General features: G+C 39.4%; 1 protein-coding gene across 1 annotated transcript; it reads right to left on the reverse strand.

The window, feature by feature from the left end:
• Positions 1-150: 150 nt before the first annotated feature.
• Positions 151-21,212, reverse strand: LOC146455265 (sodium- and chloride-dependent GABA transporter 2-like). The gene is made up of 13 exons (XM_085094412.1): positions 20,985-21,212; positions 13,686-13,817; positions 12,751-13,081; positions 12,232-12,364; positions 10,240-10,374; positions 9,052-9,155; positions 7,887-8,011; positions 6,669-6,781; positions 5,833-5,970; positions 5,175-5,277; positions 3,910-4,010; positions 3,456-3,623; positions 151-1,798 (listed from the first exon to the last, which is right to left on the reverse strand). Exons 1-13 carry the CDS (start codon positions 21,115-21,117, stop codon positions 1,694-1,696), a joined length of 1,821 nt encoding a protein of 606 aa, XP_084950538.1. The 5' UTR covers positions 21,118-21,212; the 3' UTR covers positions 151-1,693.
• Between the last annotated feature and the right edge of the window lie 871 nt (positions 21,213-22,083).

A 22,083-nucleotide genomic window follows, 5' to 3' on the forward strand; every position in this document is an offset into this window, starting at 1 on the left:
TAGTACACTTGGGTGACAATCTGCAACAAATTTGAGCAATACGTTTAGCTTTTTGTTGATAAAAAAACGTTTTGAAATTTTTGATGTCACATCAAATTCCCGTGATACTTCCCCTTTTAGTTTGCTGTGATAAGAAAAAAAATGATTTGAGGACGGTGCCTCCTATTGTTACTGCGCATACGTTCTGCGCATCTCGAGATACTCGGGTTTCCTATGGGTGGTGCCTACTAATACAGGGATAATTTTGCGCGGTTTAAAACTATGTGGAGAAAGCAGAACTGAGCAAGTGCTTTTGGTATCTCAAAGGAAAATTAGCGGTAATCATGCATTTTTCAGAGATAATTAAGCTTCAATTTAGGAAAAAATCCCATACATTGCTTTATATTTTGGCGCTTTTTAGAATATTATTGCTTAATCATCTCTGAAAAATGCGTGGTTACCCCCAATTTTCTTTTTGGATTCCAAGAGGCCTTGCTAAGATTGTTTTTCCCGCATATTCATAAGCCGCACAAAAATACTTCGGTATTAGTAGGCACCGTCCTTAAGTTAGTTGTGACAAGAAATAGAAAAACGGTTAGACTCACCTTATAAAATGCCGAACATGAGAGAAAATTTCAACGTTTGCACTGTTTGTCAAATCAGAAAAGCCAACCAGAAAAAACTTCAACACTCAGCCGGTCAGAACATGTAAATCATTTATCAGAAGCGATACGAGCGGCAGCAGTGATCAAATCAGGGCTGAGGGCAACATAATTAGGACATTGTAGAAAGATAAATTTTTGTCTCATTATCCAGACCAACACCACAAAGAGGTGGGAATTTAACTGCGATCTTACAGAGATAATAGTTTAAAGCACAAAAATCTAGCCACATTCTAGTATGAATTATAGCGGAATACATGTCAAGAGCACAGTGAAAAGGCGAAAAATACTCTGGACATTGTAATAACTAACCAACGCGCGCTTTAAAGGGCCAATTGAAAAATATTCACGAATTTTTAAATCAATGTCATTCCACAGCTTAGTTGTGGAAGGAGAGAACAACCTTTTATAGCGCTCTGTTCGCCAAGGAATAAGTCAAATTTTGAATTTTCTCACAGACTTTAGTTGGGAGCAGATGTAGCTGTAACGCTCTCTGACAATTTCTAGTAAACTTTGTACTCTCAAAAAAAAAAAATACGACTTGTTCATATCTGTCTTTAAAACAAATCATTCATAGCATGCAATCCAGATTTTGCCAATTGCTGTGAAATATCATGCCATAAATGTGGAGGGCAATAAAAGGCTCCCAGCTTGAGTTCTCGAGCCACAGCCTGGCAAATAATGCATTTTTTCCTAGTTTAAGGACCAAAAAGTAGAATATGTGACCTTGTGACTCCACGGGTGGTCACCTATCAATGCTGCTTGTAGACAGTTCTTATCACTATAACGTTACAAAATCAACCCAGAACAAAGAGAACCCAAAAACATGCAAATAAAAAGAAAGTTAAAGGGTTAAGATATGACAGGCTTAAATATGAATGGCGCGTCTTTCATACCACCCCAGCTCTGCCATGAGACGAATCCTAATTGTTCTCCTCATGGCACCCGTAATAACTTTCGTGACTTCATACTGAATTAACAACATCTACGTTAAAACATATCAACTAATATAATGAACTCGACCAAGCAGGGCTACCAGAATTGATTAATCATCACAGCACGTTCTTGTCCTTGGGTTTATAAGTCTCCAGGGAGAACGCCTGTCCTGCTTCTGGTGATTGGTTCTTCATAATGGGCGTGGTCAATTCAGTCCAACGCTGGTAAGGAAGACAAAGAAAGGTTTAACGCTTTCAAGGGAATAGCATGGTTCAATACTGTTTTTTGTTTTCAGCTTTCCAACCCATCTGTATCATGCTACAAGCGATCAAAAAAAGCCTCAACAGATTGTAAATCCCCGTTAATCTCTTAGATTTATCGTGATTTGTCACTTGCTATTTTAACGCGTTTGAAATTTGCGAAGTGCCCTCGCATGGTGGTGGACTAAATATGTAGCGTGTAAAACATCTCTTCTTGTTTTCGTTTCTTCCTATAAAACAAAAATTATCCATACTCTCTGGAAGCCTAAATACTAACCTAAATTACTTCTCACGGGACAGTTTTACTTTCTCATCGAAATCAAAAGGGAAATGTTCTCCTTGTTCTCGCTTGGTGCTTATCTCCCTTTTCTCTCTATTCTCCCTTTTCAACTAAGAATATTGCTGCAAATGTTACTGGTAAAATTACTCATCCCTGGATGTGATGGTAGTGGGTTTCTCACACGATGTTGGCTGGCACCCATTTATACACCTGGTTTGAGAAAGACAATCTGGAACTGAGTTTCCTTTCCTTTTTTTTTTTTTCTCCTTTCCCTTCCACCCCCCCCCCCCCCCCCAAAAAAAAAAAAAAAGAGGATGAGAACGAGACGCTCTGTATGAATCGAGTCAAGTCGTTAAAAGTGGCCGTAAGCCAAACCTTTCGCCTAGTCACTCTGGTTTTCTGTTGTCAAACTATTTTTTTTTATTCTAGCGATTAGCGCACGCATAAGTTTGGTGGATAATCCGAAGGGCAAGACTGAGCCCACTGCGCCAAGGCAAAATGGTTTTGAGGGATTGTTTAACTGTGTTTGACGAGACTCCCTACACACCTTTTAGAATTATAAATAAAAAGAAGAACCCCAAGGAATACACGACAGCTTCAGGTTGGAAATCAGAGTATAAAGGGAAGAAATCACTCTTCGAGAACAGATCGTTGTTTGGACGAAGGCGACGGTAAGACAAATACTGTCATTGAAAACAAATCACTCCGGCAACAGAGTTTCAAGGAAATGTTCGAGCGCTTCTGGTAAAGTAAATTACATGTTTTATAATTGTAATTTGTACTAACAAGTTTTTTAAATTAACCGATTCTTCGCATACGTAATAGCTTTCGCGAACGTTTTCAAAAAGGTGCACAATTGGGCTCAATAAATGCCCTTCTACAGACTAAGACTACGCAGCAAGCGAAATGGCTTGTGTGTACCTTTCCTTGAAACGAAAATTCACCTTGTTCGGTTTTAGGACATAAGCAAATGCTTCTCGGAATAAATTAATTTGTTTTCTTTAGTGAAAGTTTGCCTTTCACTGTTGTTTAGCGGCCAACACTATTTTTGAGGCCACGCGACTCGGCCTGGGAATGAAACTGTATCCAAGCAACAGCTTCCGTAGGCTCAATAAAAACTTGACTCGATCTCTGCGGAGACTTTCTTCTTTCGTGGAAAGAAAGGCTCTGCTAGCAGGGTGGACATCATAGAGATAGGCCTGGAACCACCGACCTTCTGATCTTCCAGTGGGAAATCTGTTCCGTATTTCGTTGAAAGGGCGTACCACCTTCACTGGGTCTTTGAGCAACCTCAGAATTTTCAGAGAATGTTTTGCTTCGGACTGGAAAAGTTCATACCTCTTGAAAAGATCCAGGTGTGGTCACAAACTTATAGATCATTACAATTGGAATGCACAAGATTGACGACAAAGCCATGATCCAACCGATGGCTTGACCCCAGCTTGGATACTTGTAGTCGTCATATTCAAGTGGCGAATACGTCACTAGACTAAAAATGAAGACTGCCTGTTGAGAGGGGAAAGAAATGGATCTCTTTAAAACAAGATTAATTTCTACGAAAAATGATGTAACATAAAGCAACCATATGGCAGTCTCAACCTGACTTCCTTAAGAGACCCCACCCCCCCCCACCCCAAGCCTAAGGAAATATTATCCAAACTTGTCCTGCAGCGGAGGCTCTTTTCATTAAGATTTGAAATATTGAACATCTCATAACTTTTAAGTGCAATAAATTAAAATCTTTATTCCCATCGTTAATGCTTCTAACTATTTTGAGAATTTATTCTCTTACCATACAGAACGCAGGTGTGAGGAAAGCCCAGCACCATCGGCACCAAGGAAGGATACGAAATCCGAGCATGTTCTCCATGTCCCTATAAAAACGTTTCCCTCCTGTATGATAAAGAGAGATCGTTGTTATTTGTAGTCAGAAGCAAGTCTGATTCAACAGACAGTGATAGTGAGAACACAGAAGCATCCCAGCGGTCGGGAAATTATCCAGACGGTTCACAAAAGGGTGCAAAGGCAGATTTCAGGAGACGCTGCCGCCCTGTCAACTCAATTGCGAGGTGCCACGCCGCACCAGCGCTTATTGTACTATACATATGCAAATGTTAAGACCATGGCTTGGATCACCATCCCGAAAAGGCTATCCCGTCTCCTATTTGAGAATTGGAAACAGATAGGACGTAACAAACCCCCGCTGTTACCACCTTCAGTACCAGCAAATGTAAGGATCACAATCCACCAAGTTCTTGATTAAAATGAAAACGACGAGAGTTGTCATTAGCTCCAACCGCATAAGACCAAAGCTACTTTGGCCAATATGTTCTGGGACAGATTCAAAAATAGCGTTGACAGGGTACATTGGTATTCTGGATATCTATAACCAGTCGCCATGAGCTCGGTTGTGCTGTCAATGTAAATTTTTGGAAGTCCCCACCCCCAACCAAGCAATGTTGGTAGCCACTGGAGTCATTCGCATTGTACATCAACACAGCAACATGACAACATTGCATGGGAGCAGGGAGGCATTTCGTGTTCAGTTTTAGAAATCGTCCCCCTATTTGTGGCCAGTATTGTAATATGCTGAATAAAGTATGACAGTATTGAATAGATAGATAGATCTTTGAGTAGGTTAATTTTAACGTGGAAGTGTCACGTGGATTTTGACCTTTTTTTAATGAAAATGGTGTAACAATACTTATTATCTTATCTTGACCATCTTAAATTCCAGAAAACCGGGAGAAATCATCTAAATTCTTGAAAGGAGTAACCCACGATCTGTTCTAGCACTTTATGGAGGCGATGTTGCGACAACTTGAACAAAATTTGCCTCAGTCCGTCTGTGGTCAGAGACAAGCAGGAGAGTTTTTATACAATTGGATGGCAATTTATAGAAAAACTGGACCATTATTTTCGGATTTAGTACAATACAAAAACCTTTTTCTTTTTTTTTTTTTTTTTTTTTTTTGGGGGGGGGGGGGGGGTTGAAATAACACCAAATCTCCGTGACACTTCCCCTTTAACGCGGACTGCGTTCAGTTGAATTCTCACCGTAAATCCACCCTATGGCAATGCTTTGAAAGAGAGAGACCCAGAGAAGGGCAGAACCGCTGGCCGAGTAGGCGTCAAATAGTTGAAACACATACATACCACCCTAAAGAGGAAACGAAAGAAAAATAGCATTATTATTGCATATATATCGTATTACAGGTGAGGTACATTCCTTTGATGCATTACGTAAATGTAAGAACGTTTATTTTCAGAACAGTTGACGTCAATAGCTCATTGTTGGCTCGATAGCTTAGTTGATTTAAGCATTGCACCTTCCCAGTAAGGCCTATTAAAGTCCCAATAATCTTTGAATTTTTAAAGCACTCAAAATTTGTGCAAGAATTGTCTCCCTGTTATAGAAAACTAAAACGTTCATTAATTTCTATTCTCAAAATAGTTACCACGGCGTCTTTACTTCCTATTTTTTCCTTGCATTAAGTCTTGTCGATAAATTAACCTTTAGCTCCGCATCCACCATTTAATTAGCAATTGTTCTCTAGTGACAAAGGAAAGTTGTTGAAACTACTTACTATGGAAGAAGTCCTAAGTGTGACGATTCAAATGAAAGCTCCTGAACAGTACTTTATTTGCTAATTGAAATTTTAGTCAGTTTGAACTTAGTTCTCTCGAAAGTAAATAATATAAAATAAAAAAATACCTTAGTAACCATGGACAATCCAACAAGGAACCAGACCACGCACATGAAGCCAATGAACATTTCTTTACGATGGCCACGCCTCAGTTGCTTAGGAAACAGGTCCACAATGGCGGTCACAAAACCTTCAACACCCACAAACTTGATATTTGAAAGAGATAAATATTGTTATTCAGAAAAAGATTCCAAGCAACATTAATGGCTTACTTATACTAGCACAATCACTTATAGAAAAGGACTTAACTGGTGTGCTCTACTGTGTTAGCCCATATACAGTTTCACTGGTAATTGCCCGAGAGCTATATAGAATAACAACGTTTCGTGATCAACTTTGAACTTTATAGGTGTATTTTATGTGGTCACGTATGATGTGTTAGTATGCATGTGTCAGTACTCGCAAAAAGAAAATGCTAGTTCTCCTGACAGGAGTCGAACCTATGATTGACTAATGACTATGATCTAGTTCGGATGCTCTAGCACTGAGTTACAGGAGACTCGTGGGAGCTAAGGCCATTAAACTAAGTTCATGGGACAAACATCCTACATACTGATAGGATTTGATTGTCGATGAATGGTATAAACGCATTGAAAAAATGTGATGTTATGCTTTAAGCCTGGTGAAGAAATGACAAATCTATTTTTTCATTCAGTGACATTGGCATACTCGGCAAAAAAATCCGAGTTCTCTCAACAGGCATAAAAACACATCACCACATTCTTTCAATGCGGACTTCGAACTCAGTTATTTTTAAAATAGGTTTAGGCTAATATTTCATGGAAATGATGTGCCCTTTATTACTCATAACTGCAGACCGCTATGATGCAATTTTTGTACTAACCTCACTATCAAGTCCCAGTAGGAAGACCATGAAGAAAAACAGAACGGACCACAGCGGAGCTATAGGCATCTGAGCAACTGCTTCAGGATAAGCGACGAAAGCAAGGCCTGGACCTACGAAAAGGGAAGAAAGGGATAGATGTATAGTAATGATCAGCGGTACTTTTATCTAGTAAAGCCTCAGACGATTAAATTTCCTCATAAAAACTGCAGTGGTTCAATCCATTCCGGATCCGACAGTCAGCCTTCAGTAGATAACAGTGAAAGAGCAATCTCGTTACGAGGGCTTTTCCCTTGTAGAATGAGAGGGAAAAGCCCTGGGAAATGGGGACCAGGTTGAACAGGAATGAACTGATAGGATAAGAATGCCCGAACTACTTATCCTGGACATATAATTCCAGTCATCATCATTGTCACGTTGAGCAAACTCCACCATTATTTTCAAAGCAATCCCTTCAGTTCACTGATCTTACCTTTCTGTTCCAAGTCCATTACAACTGGACAAGGATATAATGCCGTAAAATAAGATGAGTTCCATGGTCAAGTTACAAAACAACTAGAAGGTGTCATCGGTTCGCTGGAGGAACATTCAGCTGTGAACAGGCAATTTGTTGGGATCGTGAAAAAGTCAAAGCTACCTTTTTGGCCATATTTCATTTGATTTGTTTTGATGAGTGCAATTTGTTTCAGTTTAGGCATTCCGAGGTGACTGTTCAGATGCATGATAACTATTGTTCGAAAATAACAGCTAATTGAGAAAAAAACTTCCACTCTTTAAAAAATACAGTTAAATTGTTGGAAACACCATAAAAAAATCAAATTTCTTCGGAAACCACAAAAATGTTATTTCAGTGGCAGACGAAACAGACTATTTTTGCTTTCCAATTTCTCACAAGAGGGCCCTTTTTTAATTCGTGATACCATTTAGGTGTCCACACAGAAGAACGTCTACTCTCTGGCAATAGCAAAAATCATAACACGTCATAAAATACAAAATGACGGTGCGCGGGACATTTAAAACCGAAATGAGCAATACTCGTATCCCAGTAGTGGAGATGATCTCTCCACTAGTTTAAATTGTTCGAATTTGGACGTTAATTCCAACAAAAATTAACTTCAATTGCTTTATAGAGTTGAGGATCTTTTAAAGGAACACCCCTTTCCCCATGGAACAGTGAATGTTATGGGTTGCTCCTGGTTGCCGAGTATCCCTTCTTACCTCCTTTAGCAACGTCCTTAACCTCCACTCCTTGCTTCTGTGCCATGAAGCCAAGTACTGAGAAGATGACAAAACCGCCATAGAAACTTGTTCCACTGTTCACACAGGCGAAAATTATGGAGTCCCTGAATAACAAACGACAAGGTGTGTCAAAATTATCCGTTCACTAAGGTGAACTTGTCTCGCTTAACATCCGCTTTAAATCGAACATTTGTTTAAATTATACTCACCCCTGTAACCCAAAGAGTGTTTTAAGTTGGTTTTAAGTTTTGAAATCAGCTGAGAAGTGTAACTGAATTTGACCAGTTAAAATTTGACGATTTAAAGAGACAAAAAAAGTAAGATGTGTGATACAGAGAAATAAAGAATGCATTCTTTTTGGTTGGTTTCTTTCTGTTTTTTTTGGATCCACTGATCCAGTTGTTGACCATGCCAATCACGGCTCTACCATTTAATGAAAAAGCCTTAAGACAGTATATAGTAAATTCATAGTTTTTTTTCTGCCGGATAAACGTATCTTTGGGTTTCGATCGCCTTTGACCTCGGAACTAAAAATAATAGCTGAATAATAAATACTTTATATCGCGGCCACCTTTTGCCAGAAAAATTCAGCGAACCTTGTCCAGACGAAGCTTTATATCCGAAAAAGATTTTTTCCTGATGAACAGTAAAGAGAATCGTTAAAGAATCGCAAAGGCACTAAGTCGTGTTACATTATTTTTTTTGATAACCTGGTCCGAAAACGAAATGAAGTTAAGCAACGTCAACGGATGAATGAACAGCCGAAAGAATCAATGAGTAAGCGAAGGAACGAAGGAGCAGATAACTGGCATGGCCCACAATGAATGGTTTGTAACATAATTTCCTGTTGTTTGTATTTATAGTGTTCACTAAAAGTAGAAATATCCACCATTCCACAAAATAGAAAGATTGCTATATTCAGTTCTTGTTGCCATGATAATTTTTATGCACTACATTTGTTTAATAAGCTTTGAATTCTATACGGGGCTGTCTCGTGAACTTATTGATACCAAACTTTCCGATAAAAAGAAAAAGCTGATAAAACTAGGGTTTTAAGTGCACCGACCGGGTATATGTAACTTTTACTAATCACGATTATTTAGGTATTTACTTGTTGTTAACAAATATAACATCATTTTCTCACCGGTAGCAATTGTGGCGGAATCTGTTGTAGCTTCCAAGCGCAATCAATGTTCCAAGACCAATAGAATATGAAAAGAAAACTTGAGTTCCCGCGTCAAGCCAAACCTGCATAATTGACCATTTTTTCAATATTGCATGAATTCATAACACCGATGAAATACGTTACCTTTTAATTCTGCTGTAATATAGCAAAATTGGAAAATGCCTACACGTTTGATTTAATTTGCAATTTGTGCATGTTTTTTTTTTCTTGACCGACGAACAACGAAGAGCGAGTGAAAGTATATTCCCGTAAAAAAAACAAACAAACAAAAAACAAAACGATTATGCAGTACACTAACGATATATTAAGATCACCAAATAACTACCACAAAAGATTCAAAGGGCAATAAACAATACCCTGGCACATCAAAATACAATAGCTAGCCAACGACCGTTTCCGCAACACAAAGCTGAAATATCTTTCTTTTATAAACCTGAGTGTCCTTACAAGGGGGCAATTTCTTTTTTATGTAACTTTTGTTACTTTGGCTAGGACTAACACTTCTTTCTTTAACAAGGTCTTACATGTATTGGATTCAGTTTTGTCATGATAGTTAGAATTGGCCGAGGTTTGTGTTATCCTCCAGAGCTCAGTGCCTTGATAATTCGCGTTATCATCCAACAACTATTCAAGTATACAAACAAGATACCAATTCGTTTGTTTACATGATTCGCAAAATGTTGCATTATTTCCTGTTTCCTTACAACTCGCTCAGTTCAATATTATAGATAGCTGAATCGTGTAATTCTTTTTTTAGATTTTCTTTTATCGCTTCTTTTGTCACGTTATCCTTCGTACTTTCAAAATTTGCTTCCAAAAAAATTGCGCAGGAAGCCGACATTTGGAGACATCCTTGACGAAATATTGAATGCCTCATCTTGCTGTCGGGCAAGAAAGATGCAAACGCTGCAATCAAAAACACCAGCGTCAATAGATAAAATTCAAAACCTACAGCCCCTAAAGAATACCCCCACTCCATATTGCTTCCCTCTAACCAAATGGATCAATACCAGTGAAAATCAAATGATGGGAGTAACCCAGCGACAGACAAGTAAGCTAGTAGACGTAGGTAATAATCCTGATTGATCCATGTTTCGAAAACCAGAAATGAGCACCGTTTCACGTTTCCCGTTGGTTAAATCGTACCTGGCCGTCCTTCAGTCGTGTGACATTTGGAGTGAGGTAAAACTTGATGCCTTCTCCTGCCCCAGGTAGCGTGACAGCTCGAATCAACAAAATGGTCAACAGAACATATGGAAACGTTGCGGTGAAGTATACAACCTATGAAAAAAAAAAAGGAATAAATAAGAGAGGGAAAGAGAAAAGAAAGTAATTCATACCAAAACTCCCAAAGCTCGCAACGAATCACACTTTAATGAGACAACAGCGGGTTTGTGACGATTGGTGACGAAGCGGGTTTGTTTAGTGGTAGTACATTCTGGGGTGGCCGTTTCTGTTGTTGATATGGAAAAGAAAGATCGCGACATATTTCTCTCTCTATGCAAGTGTATAAACGTGTTCCAGAGAGCCGCTAGAGAAACCTACATGTACGTTTTGGTGAGATTCCGCGATGGACTCGCATCTCCTCGAGGGGGAAAAGGACGGGGAGTAGGCAGTAGAGACTACTGAGGTTTTTCGGCATTTCCCGCGAACTGCGAACGTCAAGAAGTCAAGTGACCAGTGCCTTGCCGTCAGGTTTACGGTTTGAGGTTCACGTTTGTACGACAAGACCACGCTCTAGAGGTAGGTGATTTACCGCAAGTTTTTTGCACCCTAAAACATCACTATCACACGTTTGAGAGGAAATACTACTTTTTAGAACTATTTCGCTTATTAATTATCGAGTTCTTTTTCATAGAAACGTTATTTTAGGACGATTTCTCAGCTGAAATAGAAGTGAACGAACGAATGAATTGAAAACAAACATGGCAGCCGGCTATTTCTTGCTGGAACTGTTTTGCCAGTCGGATTACTTTGTGGTTAATTAAAACTACGATAAACAAAGTAAAATAAAAGCAGATTTCTGATGATATGTGAATGCATACTAGAAATAAGAAATCGAGATCTTCATCGCTCGAAGACGAGCCTTCAGAACTGCTATCATCCAGCTGCATAACGTCTAGCAGATCTTTGTAGTCTTGTCTGATTTAAAGAGGGTCAGTGATGTAATGTTCTGCTCTCATTAATCAATAAAATCCAACAAACACATCAAAATTCACATCTCGCCTTCGAGCAGCAGCCATCCTGTTTTTGTGCTAATTTCTCATAATTCACCAGTGCTTTCACCCGTGGATCTTAAGTCCCAAATACGGGCAGATGGCTAACGTGAAACCGCAAACCGCAAACCGCGGTTTGGCGTTTGCGGTAAGATGGCCAAACCTCGATCTTAAGGTCTCTAGTAACACGTTCTTACGTACCTTCATGTCCTAGAAACTAGGTTGAGTTCCGGCCATGTGGGACAACTGGACAAGGGTAAAGCGTTACCTACCGACTGCGCTAGAGGCCAGACTGGAGCATGTCGTGGGCAATGCAAAGTAGGAAATTAGGAGGTTTCCATCAAGCACTTAAATTTACACTGCAGAGTTAATTCCCCGATTTCTCAGTTGTATAACCAGTGCTGTGCTGCAAAACATTTGATGTACCCTTCATTACCACGAATTACCATCTAAATCATCCACGACTTGCTCCCGTTGCTCTAATTTCTCTATTGCAAATGAAAGTTCGCAGATGTCACGCGACTCACGTTCACCATTATAAATAGTGAACCTATTTTATGACGATTTGTCCAAGACACGATACATGGACTTGAAAAATTTATCCTAAGTTTTCAAGTTCATTCCATCCTGGAAATTCTTAGTAATTCTAGGCTTCCTTTGATTCCAGTAAGCTAAAAGCGAGACCCTCTAATGGTTATCCCTTCGGTCTTCAGACACAATACATTCATTATATCGCTTTGTTGTTGGTTCTCGTCCCTGCTCCGAGGGTTTTTCTTCGGGTACTCCGGTTTTCCTCCCTCCACAAAAACCTACATTTCCAAATTCCAATTCGACCTGGAAACAGGGGAGTGAAGAGACACTCTGTTGATTCCACTGAATTTCCCATTCTCATTATCTATATTCATTGCATAGTCTTTTTTACCTTGCCTGTAGACTTGACTCCCTTGAAAACACAGAGGTAACAAATGATCCAAGCCAGCAAAAGGCATAAAGCTAGGTCCCAGTTCACGCTTCCTGGTTCATCCAAAGCATTACCAATTTTCAAAACCCTGAGCCTAGAAGAAGTATAAAGATAAACAATTATTTATTTACCAACCGACTGACTGACTGACCGACCGACCGACCGACCAGACCCAACGAAAGACTGTCGGACTGAAAGGCTTACCATTTCTGTGATTGATAGAGTGACTGACGGAAAGAGTGAACGTCTGACCACCTCATTGACTGACTAACTTACTGCCTGCCGATTTTCGAACTCTGACGGTGTCTGACTGACTCGATGTTTGCTTGAAAACAACGATACAAAACCTGTCCTAAGTCAATCACTTCCTTTCTGGCTGCGTGGCAGACGTGTCTTCAAATTACTGCATTACTATCACTAAATGATATACTATTCATTACACCGGTGTTACATAAATTCCAACTTAGCATGTACACTTACTCCCAGTACTCCTGAGCTGCAGACACCTTTGCCGCGCTAGCAATCGCCGTCGGCACTGTTGAGAAATTACTCATGTTTGCCATCATAATTGGTGTGCCTGTAGTGGGAATCACGGTAGCGTTTACACCGGAGCTGTTCACAGCACTTTCCACGGCGGTTTTCTCTGCGTTCATGGAGGAAACACAATTTGCTGTGTTCCAATCATTGTCACAGCTTGACCAAGGAAGTTTCGAGGTGAACGACGCAAACATGTAGAACAAGGCCCAACCAAGAATCACAATGTAGTAGATGTTCAAGAATTGGACAATAATAACACTGGCCCAGCCAATACCTAAAAGCAAGGACGTGGTTACTTTTAGTTTCTTCTCACTCTCAAAAGGAAAGCTATTAAGTATTTCCTTTTTGTGCTGCTTTTTAACGTAATTTTTAAGCGGTCTATACATCAAATCCAAAAGTGTAGCAATTTGAATGAAAGCTACTCAGCAGTACCTTCCTTGGGTGTTTCTTATTATGCTTTACAAGATGCTTCACACTTTTTTTAAAGTTCTAGATAAAAAGTTCAATGAAGTATATAGAAATGATTTCCTGCGGTACTGCTCGTTTGTTGGAGAACAAAATTTTGGATCCAACGTTTTACATAACACTATGAAGTGAACTGATATGAAATTAGTTGACATTAACATGCACAAGTGTGAAAATAGTTTTCCGTCACTTTCATGTGCTTTCAAAAACCATTCTACTGTCCCTTATAGTTTGTAAGCCCCCCCCCCCCCCCCCATGACGGATATATAGAAGCCCCCACTCCCTATTATGAGCCCATCCAAAATGCCTTAGGAAGTTGTTTGATCCCAGGGCTTATCCCGGCATTTTACAGTTGGGGAAATAACTCTTGTTTCTTCAAGCTTCAGAAACCGCCAAAATTTATCCCAACAAACCTTGAAAGAGGGGACATATCAGCCAGGCTGTAATTCCTCCCTGACTGGTCAACTGTCCTAACGCCACCTCCAAAATTAGGATGGGTACTCCAGCAACAACCAAACATATCAGATAAGGGATGAGAAAACAACCTAGAATAAAAAGACAATAAGTGTCAGTGTATTCAGGAGTTCAGTGGATATAATTATTTATTATTAAGAAATATTAAAACTAGATATCACTGAATTTAACATCAGATCAAGGAGACGAAAAAAAAAGCCAATACTAGAACAACGAGAGGACAAAAACAACTCAATTCTTGAAAAGAACAACTCATGCATTGTTCTAGCGCATTTTGGAAACAAAAATGCGAGAACTTGAAAAACGTTAGCCTAACATTTTTCAAGTTTCAATCCATTTCGACCTACTCTGTCTTCGGCCAGAGGCACTAATCGACAGTTTTATTACACTGGGGTGATAATTTATAACAAAACTAGACGATAAATTGTTCTCTTCCATTGACAGGCAAACATTTTTTGGTTTTGAAATGACATCAATATGGATGGATACTTCCCTTCAATTCCGATGTGCCAACAACCGTTCTGCAGCCCTAGAGCTTTCGCTTAAGGCTGGTTTCCATATGATCGCGGATCGCAGATCGCAGATCGCAATAAGGTCTGCGATCGTCTGCGATCATATGGAAACTACTTCTGCGATCGTCTGCGATCCTGCGATCGCGATCGCAGAAGATAGAACCATGTTCTATCTAAAGGCTGGTTTCCATATGATCGCAGACGACCGCAGACCTTATTGCGATCTGCGATCCGCGATCATATGGAAACCAGCCTTTACATGTAATGCCGGAACCTATCCCTGCTAAGCCGTCTCGTTCAGCGGAATTTAATAACAGTATGGACCGAAACTAACCTTGCACTGATAGAACAATGGAGGACATAGAGAAAGCAGTAGAAAAGATGGCGCTGTGTCCAAAAGATTTCTCAAAAGACCAAATACACGATGATCTTGCCTTTTTGACCGGAAAAGCAAAAGGTGATGTAAATGTCGGGAAATCGCATTCAATGCGCACAGTAAACGAAGATAAGGCAAGATAAGACAATCTTCAAGGCCTTCACAAGCTACCTGCTTTACTAATACAGAATTGGGCAATAATTCCCAAAAGCGTTTTCTAACGTATACGATCTCGAGGCTTCTAGATCAGGGCCCAGTTGTTCAAAGCCCGGTTAAACTAACCCTGGATTAACGTGAACTTTGATTCGATTTTAATTATTAATCAATAAAGCTTATTCCAAAAGCTTTTCGGCTCTCAGTTTTGACTTAGACTTTTCTTTACCTTTAGCTTGACATTAGCCTTTAAAACCATTTTTAAAGAGCGAGATGAAAACCTCGATTAACTTTTTAGCGTGGATTAGTCTAGTTCTGATAGTAAAACAATTATCGACAAACATTACAATGATACCAAAAAGAAAACATTTCAAACAGACACTTTCCACAGAATTCATCCCTTTTCCTAATCCATTTCCCACGGAGCACTTGAGCATGCGCACTACGCATTTTTAAAAATCGACCACTGTTCAAACAAGCCGTTTTGCAGGAAATTGTACAGTTTACGGGATATTGCACATTTTACAAATTGTTAGTGCGCAGTTTACAGGTTATTGCGAAATTCACAACGTTGCGCAGTTTACAACAGGCGCGTAAAACTTTCGCGATATAATCCACCTTAATGATGCTTTGATGTCACACAAGTAAGGGTGAGTGGGTCCCCTCCCTCGCGATAGACGCGACAAGAATGGATTTTGATTGGCCTGCTTTTGTTGAAGGCATAAGGCCATCGACGCTTTTCCAAGTAAACACGGTAAATTTCTAAAGATAAACATCCAAACACCTAAAGTAGCAGCAGCAGATAAAGAAAGTATCATACAGATACAGGTCCAAAACAAAATTTGCCATCGACTGTTGTTGTTGTTGTTAAATATTTCTTGGTTCTGGTTTATCATTTAAGTGTCATTGTCTGAGAAAGTGTTCCAGGGGCCAACACTTGTGGTCAACCGATTTGGCTAAAACTTGGCACAGAAGTTGGTTGCCATGAGATATTTGAAAAGCCAATTTGGCTCACTTCTCTGACTTTAAGTTTTAGAGTTTCAGGGGGGGGGGGGGGTCTCATTTTTCGCCCTTTGAGCACAAAAAATCCAGCCTTTCAGGGGTCATTTTGAAAGTGCCATAAAACCCAACTGGTAAATTGTGTTGCCAAATGAATTTGACTATGAATATTACTATAATAGAGCTTTCATTTCATGCATGTAACTTTGCCCTCAAGGTATTGGACAGAGAGGAGCCTGGGGCTAGAGTTAAGCCAAAATTATTGTCACAATTACAACTCAAAATTGCCATTTTTCAAAAAATCAGTGTATCTACCTGCCTTCTTGCCTAACATCCGTACCTAAACCATTATTTACTTTAGTGACCTAATTATCAAAATCAGTTGAGAAAAATTTGGCTTATCACGGTTTGTTGAATTTTTTTCACAAACACTCCATAAGGTCATGCAAAATGGAATTTTGAGCATAATTCATGCCATAAACAAACCAAATTGTTGACATGAAGCCCTCATTCTGTATTTGGTCGTGAAAATGAATTATTAAAGCAAAATCAGTTTAATTGTTTAGAAATACTCTGATTCTTACCTTACAATTGCTCTTAAAGGCCTTTGATTAGCACAACAAATACCCTGATTTAGCAAAACAAGGTTTAATTTGTACTTTGAAAACCTAGTACCCATCAAACAGCACAAATGATGAAGGGCTTACCTCGATATAACGATCTTTCTAAACGATGCTTGAATTTTTCATTGATTAATATTCAGTTCCAAGTCATAATTCTTCTCCGTTGCTCCAAGCAAGGAAAGTCTCTATATTTTGTCAGGCCTGATTTTTATTATGATTACAAGATAAAGTTAGCTTAACGAAAACGTTCGTTAGCATATAATCTATGTCTGTTAACAGCCTGAACAGTTCTTGTAAATACCCACCAGTCCATGCATACATAGATATATAAACTTACGTAGAGATATACGTGCTGCAGTTTATAGCAGTGCCGATGTGACCCGTTACTTCAGAGTCCTCTAGAGCGGAGTAAATGAAACCATCCGTCAAGAAGGAATGCACAGTTAGAAGAGCTCGATAGTAAAACAAACAACTTGTGTTGTTAAATACAATAACCTAACGAGGCCGAACGAGGCCAGGGCATTGAGATGATGCAAAATCAACTGGCCCGCCATTTTGGACATAGGAGAGAGTGGGGACTGGACCGAGGTTACGTTCTTCTTCCGTTTCGCGGCTATGTTTTATCAGGAGTAAGAAATTCATGGGGTAATTTCACGACGGCACTTTGTTCCTTTGAAGGGGTAAGTGATCAGTGCGGTGCCACCGCATGGGCTCCGCACACAACAGGAATGGTTCCTTCATTATCCTGCGAGAATGATATGACTGAATGGTTGAAGGAAAAGTACAAGGAGTCAGGTGCGTCTGGGGCAAGAGGAGGACCTGGTCATACCAAAGCAGCAGGTGATTCAAAATATCTGTTAGGGATCATACACGCGCACAAATGGCTTTTATCGCGATCCAGTGGACTCTTTTCTGTTGAAGAGAGACCACGATATTTTACGATATTGTCGTCTCAGATTGTTTGTTTATGACTGATTGAAGATTTCCCGAGGTAATTTACTTGATTCTTGCGATGAGAAACAAACATTCAACAAATTGTTCACAGGAAGGGCAAGGGGTTGACTAAAACCCTAATTTTGAAAGGTAAGAGCGCAGTTATTTCATCGCAACAATCTCTATGACCGAACACAACGATAAGAATAACTTGAAGTTGAAGGCTGTTTTTCTTCTGCTCGCTCTGCTTGTTTACATTCAGCTTTATCTGTTCAGACGCTTATCACGCAATCCTATATTTGCCAGTTTCGTCTAAGACTGCATCAAAGCAAATCTTTCAAGCAAATCCCATAACAAATCGGCAGATTTTGAGACAATATAAGGGCTTCTTAACGATGCGAAGCAGGGAGTCCATATACGGGAAAACATTCTGTACGTATGTCATGGTGTCATTATCAAGTCGTAATACCGTCTCAAAATCGAATGTAGTTCCTTTCATCGTGATTCATCTATTCTTGTAGAAAAAAATGTTTAATCAATTAGTTGAGCTCAGAATACAACGATAAATCTGAGATAGGTTTTAAACTGGGTGTAAGATTCCTAAAATTATACCGCCTCTATTTACATACTAAAATAACTAATTAAAAAATGTATCCCAATAAGTTTTTGTTACCAAGAAAGTTATCCGTGAAACAAGACATTTTCTCGCTCAAAATGTCAATTTCATCGAAAAGCTTCGATGCAGCATGTTTGCAAAGATTTTTCAAGTTCTCTTATCTTAGACGAAACTGGCAAATATAGGAAACCGGTAGGGTTTCACGCACGAATTGTGATTGCATGATAAGCGTCTGAACAGGTAAAGCTGAATGTAAACAAACAGAGCGAGTAGACGAAAAGCAGCCTTCAACTTGAAGTTATTCTTATCGCTGTTTTCGGTCAAAGAGATTGTTGCGATGAAATAACTGCGCTCTTACCTTTCAAAGTTAGGGTTTTAGTCAACCCCTTTGCCCTTCCTGTGAACAATTTGTTGAATGTTCGTTTCTCATCGCAAGAATCAAGTAAATTACCTCGGGAAATCTTCAATCAGTCAGAAACAAACAATCTGAGACGACAATATCGTAAAATATCGTGGTCTCTCTTCAACAGAAAAGAGTCCACTGGATCGCGATAAAAGCCATTTGTGCGCGTGTATGATCCCTAACAGATATTTTGAATCACCTGCTGCTTTGGTATGACCAGGTCCTCCTCTTGCCCCAGACGCACCTGACTCCTTGTACTTTTCCTTCAACCATTCAGTCATATCATTCTCGCAGGATAATAAAGGAACCATTCCTGTTGTGTGCGGAGCCCATGCGGTGGCACCGCACTGATCACTTACCCCTTCAAAGGAACAAAGTGCCATCGTGAAATTACCCTTGAATTTCTTACTCCTGATAAAACATAGCCGCGAAACGGAAGAAGAACGTAACCTCGGTCCAGTCCCCACTCTCTCCTATGTCCAAAATGGCGGGCCAGTTGATTTTGCATCATCTCAATGCCCTGGCCTCGTTTGGTTATTGTATTTAGCAACACAAGTTTTTTGTTTTACTATCGAGCTCTCCTAACTGTGCATTCCTTCTTGACGGATGGTTTCATTTACTCCGCTCTAGAGGACTCTGAAGTAACGGGTCACATCGGCACTGCTATAAACTGCAGCTCGTATATCTCTACGTAAGTTTATATATCTATGTATGCATGGACTGGTGGGTATTTACAAGAACTGTTCAGGCTGTTAACAGACATAGATTATATGCTAACGAACGTTTTCGTTAAGCTAACTTTACCTTGTAATCATAATAAAAATCAGGCCTGACAAAATATAGAGACTTTCCTTGCTTGGAGCAACGGAGAAGAATTATGACTTGGAACTGAATATTAATCAATGAAAAATTCAAGCATCGTTTAGAAAGATCGTTATATCGAGGTAAGCCCTTCATCATTTGTGCTGTTTGATGGGTACTAGGTTTTCAAAGTACAAATTAAACCTTGTTTTGCTAAATCAGGGTATTTGTTGTGCTAATCAAAGGCCTTTAAGAGCAATTGTAAGGTAAGAATCAGAGTATTTCTAAACAATTAAACTGATTTTGCTTTAGCAATTCATTTTCACGACCAAATACAGAATAAGGGCTTCATGTCAACAATTTGGTTTCTTTATGGCATGAATTATGCTCAAATTTCAATTTGCATGACCTTATAGAGGCATGGAATGTTTGTGAAAAAAATTCAACAAACCGTGATAAGCCAAATTTTTCTCAACTGATTTTGATAATCAGGTCACTAAGGTAAATAATGGTTTAGGTACGGATGTTATGCAAGAAGGCAGGTAGATACACTGATTTTTTGAAAAATGGCAATTTTGAGTTGTAATTGTGACATTAATTTTGGCTTAACTCTAGCCCCAGGCTCCTCTCTGTCCAATACCTTATGGGCAAAGTTACATGCAGAAAGCTCTATTATAGTAATATTCATAGTCAAATTCATTTGGCAACACAATTTACCAGTTGGGTTTTATGGCACTTTCAAAATGACCCCTGAAAGGCTGGATTTTTTGTGCTCAAAGGGCGAAAAATGAGACCCCCCCTGAAACTCTAAAACTTAAAGTCAGAGAAGTGAGCCAAATTGGCTTTTCAAATATCTCATGGCAACCAACCTCTGTGCCAAGTTTTAGCCAAATCGGTTGACCACAAGTTTTGGCCCCTGGAACACTTTCTCAGACAATGACACTTAAGATTACTCAACCATGAACTTTGATTCAAACAAAGTTTTTGTCGTTGTCAAATATTGCTTGTTTGTGGTTTATTATTCAAGATTACTCGAGCATAAAACTTTGATTTAATTACTACCAAGACGAAAACGTCGGCTTTATTTATATCATAGCGCCACATTTTCCCATCGCGATTGCTGGACTAAACTAGACTTTTTACGCCTTTTCTTTAAACACATGGCGACTGCTAAACTTGGCTTCACATATTGCAACTACGAAACAATGTCCATTATCCTTTAATGAACATGTGAGTGGGTTGTAGTTTCCCAAGCAGAATATTTCTGTGATATCTTCCCTGACGCACGTCAGCTAGTACGGCTGATTTTACCGTCTACCTCTCCAAACAGTTAAACTTTACATAGCTAATTTAAGAAAGCGAATGCTGTTTAAAGTTTCATGAACCTAATGGAACCTTAGAACTAAAATTTTTTGCAATCGTGTACAACTGTTCGCTAAGGTTGTCACGAGTGACCGACGCCATATCAAAGGCCTAAATTTTTAAAACTAGAGTTCGCCCGTTCAGATTCCACCGAGTAATTAACATTGACCAATTACCAAGTTATTTTAAGCCGTGTACAAACCTGTGTAAATTTGTGAGAAGTAATGTCGACAAGTGTGATTCGACAGTCATGATTAGGTCACGAAAAATCCAGGTCTTACTTCTGGCACAGTAACTGAAATCGGCTGTAAATAACCGAGACTGATTTATCCCGGTTTACACATAACCAATTGACATCGCTCTGTGGATGCTGAAATCCCAAAGCGTGGAAATAACAAATGCTCTTCAGGAGTGCTATCTGTTTAACAACATTTATTCTAGTTTAATACAGGGCGCTTACCTCCACCATTCTTATAACAAAGGTAGGGAAACCGCCAGATATTGCCGAGTCCCACAGAGAAGCCTATTAGTGCCAAAACGAAATCCAATTTGTTGGTCCAGGTTTCACGTTCCTTGATATCGCTGGTGGCCATTGCGTGTTGTTTTCCCTGTGTGACTGAAGCACAAATACATTGGATGTCACGACTCAGTGAATTATGGTAATGCTCAGCACATTCACGAATCTTCACAGTTGAAATGAAATTCCACCCCAAGCTCAAAGTCCATATAACTGACATAACTCTTAAATGAAAAAAAAATTAGGCTTAGCCCATTCCCTTTAACTAATGAAGTCGGCATTCGATCAGCACATGAAATTAGGTGGGTTCAAATCACTTCAAGCGCTCTTGAAAAATTCGTGTACATGTAAATCCAGTGTTTATTGAGTTATATCAGAGGGAAGCACAGAACTGAAACTGAGTCGAATGTTCAGAATAGCGGCAGTATGCACCTGTTGCTTGTTTTGGGATTCCATGTTTCCCTCTACTCGTGGTCATATTATAAGACCTAGTTTGCGCCTTTGAAAATTTGTTATAAACAATTTGTCATTAAGCAAGGGCGTGCTAATTTTATATGACCTTATTTTTCGTAATTATGTCTAGAACAAAAGAGATGTTAGAGCGTGTCCGCTTAACAAATAGATTCCATGTTGCCGTGCGTCTGTTCTGTAATAGATTACAGATGATGTCAAAATGTGGTAAGAACAAAAAAGTGGCGTCGAGTGTGTCACTGATGTTCTTACCACATTTTGATGTCTTCTGTGATCTATTACTGAACAGACGCTCGGCTACATGGAATCTATTTGTTTTATATAACAAAGAAGCAAAAGTTGTTAATGGTGAAGTCATGATTGCGTCTGTCCTCTAATAGATCATAAGTAAGAACCAATCAAAATGCGTACAGAATTCAGCCTATTATATAAATAAGAATATCCTGGGTGCCAGAGGCTTTTCATGCGCGGTTTCCGGTTTCTAGTCTTGAAAGTGACCCGCGCGAAAAGCCTCTGGACCAGAGCGCGATCCCATTGATAGCGCCAATTGTTTGCCCTAAACACCGACATA

Source organism: Pavona decussata, unplaced genomic scaffold, assembly GCF_977016875.1.
Source record: "Pavona decussata unplaced genomic scaffold, jaPavDecu1.1 SCAFFOLD_280, whole genome shotgun sequence".
NCBI classification, from domain to species: Eukaryota; Metazoa; Cnidaria; class Anthozoa; order Scleractinia; family Agariciidae; genus Pavona; species Pavona decussata.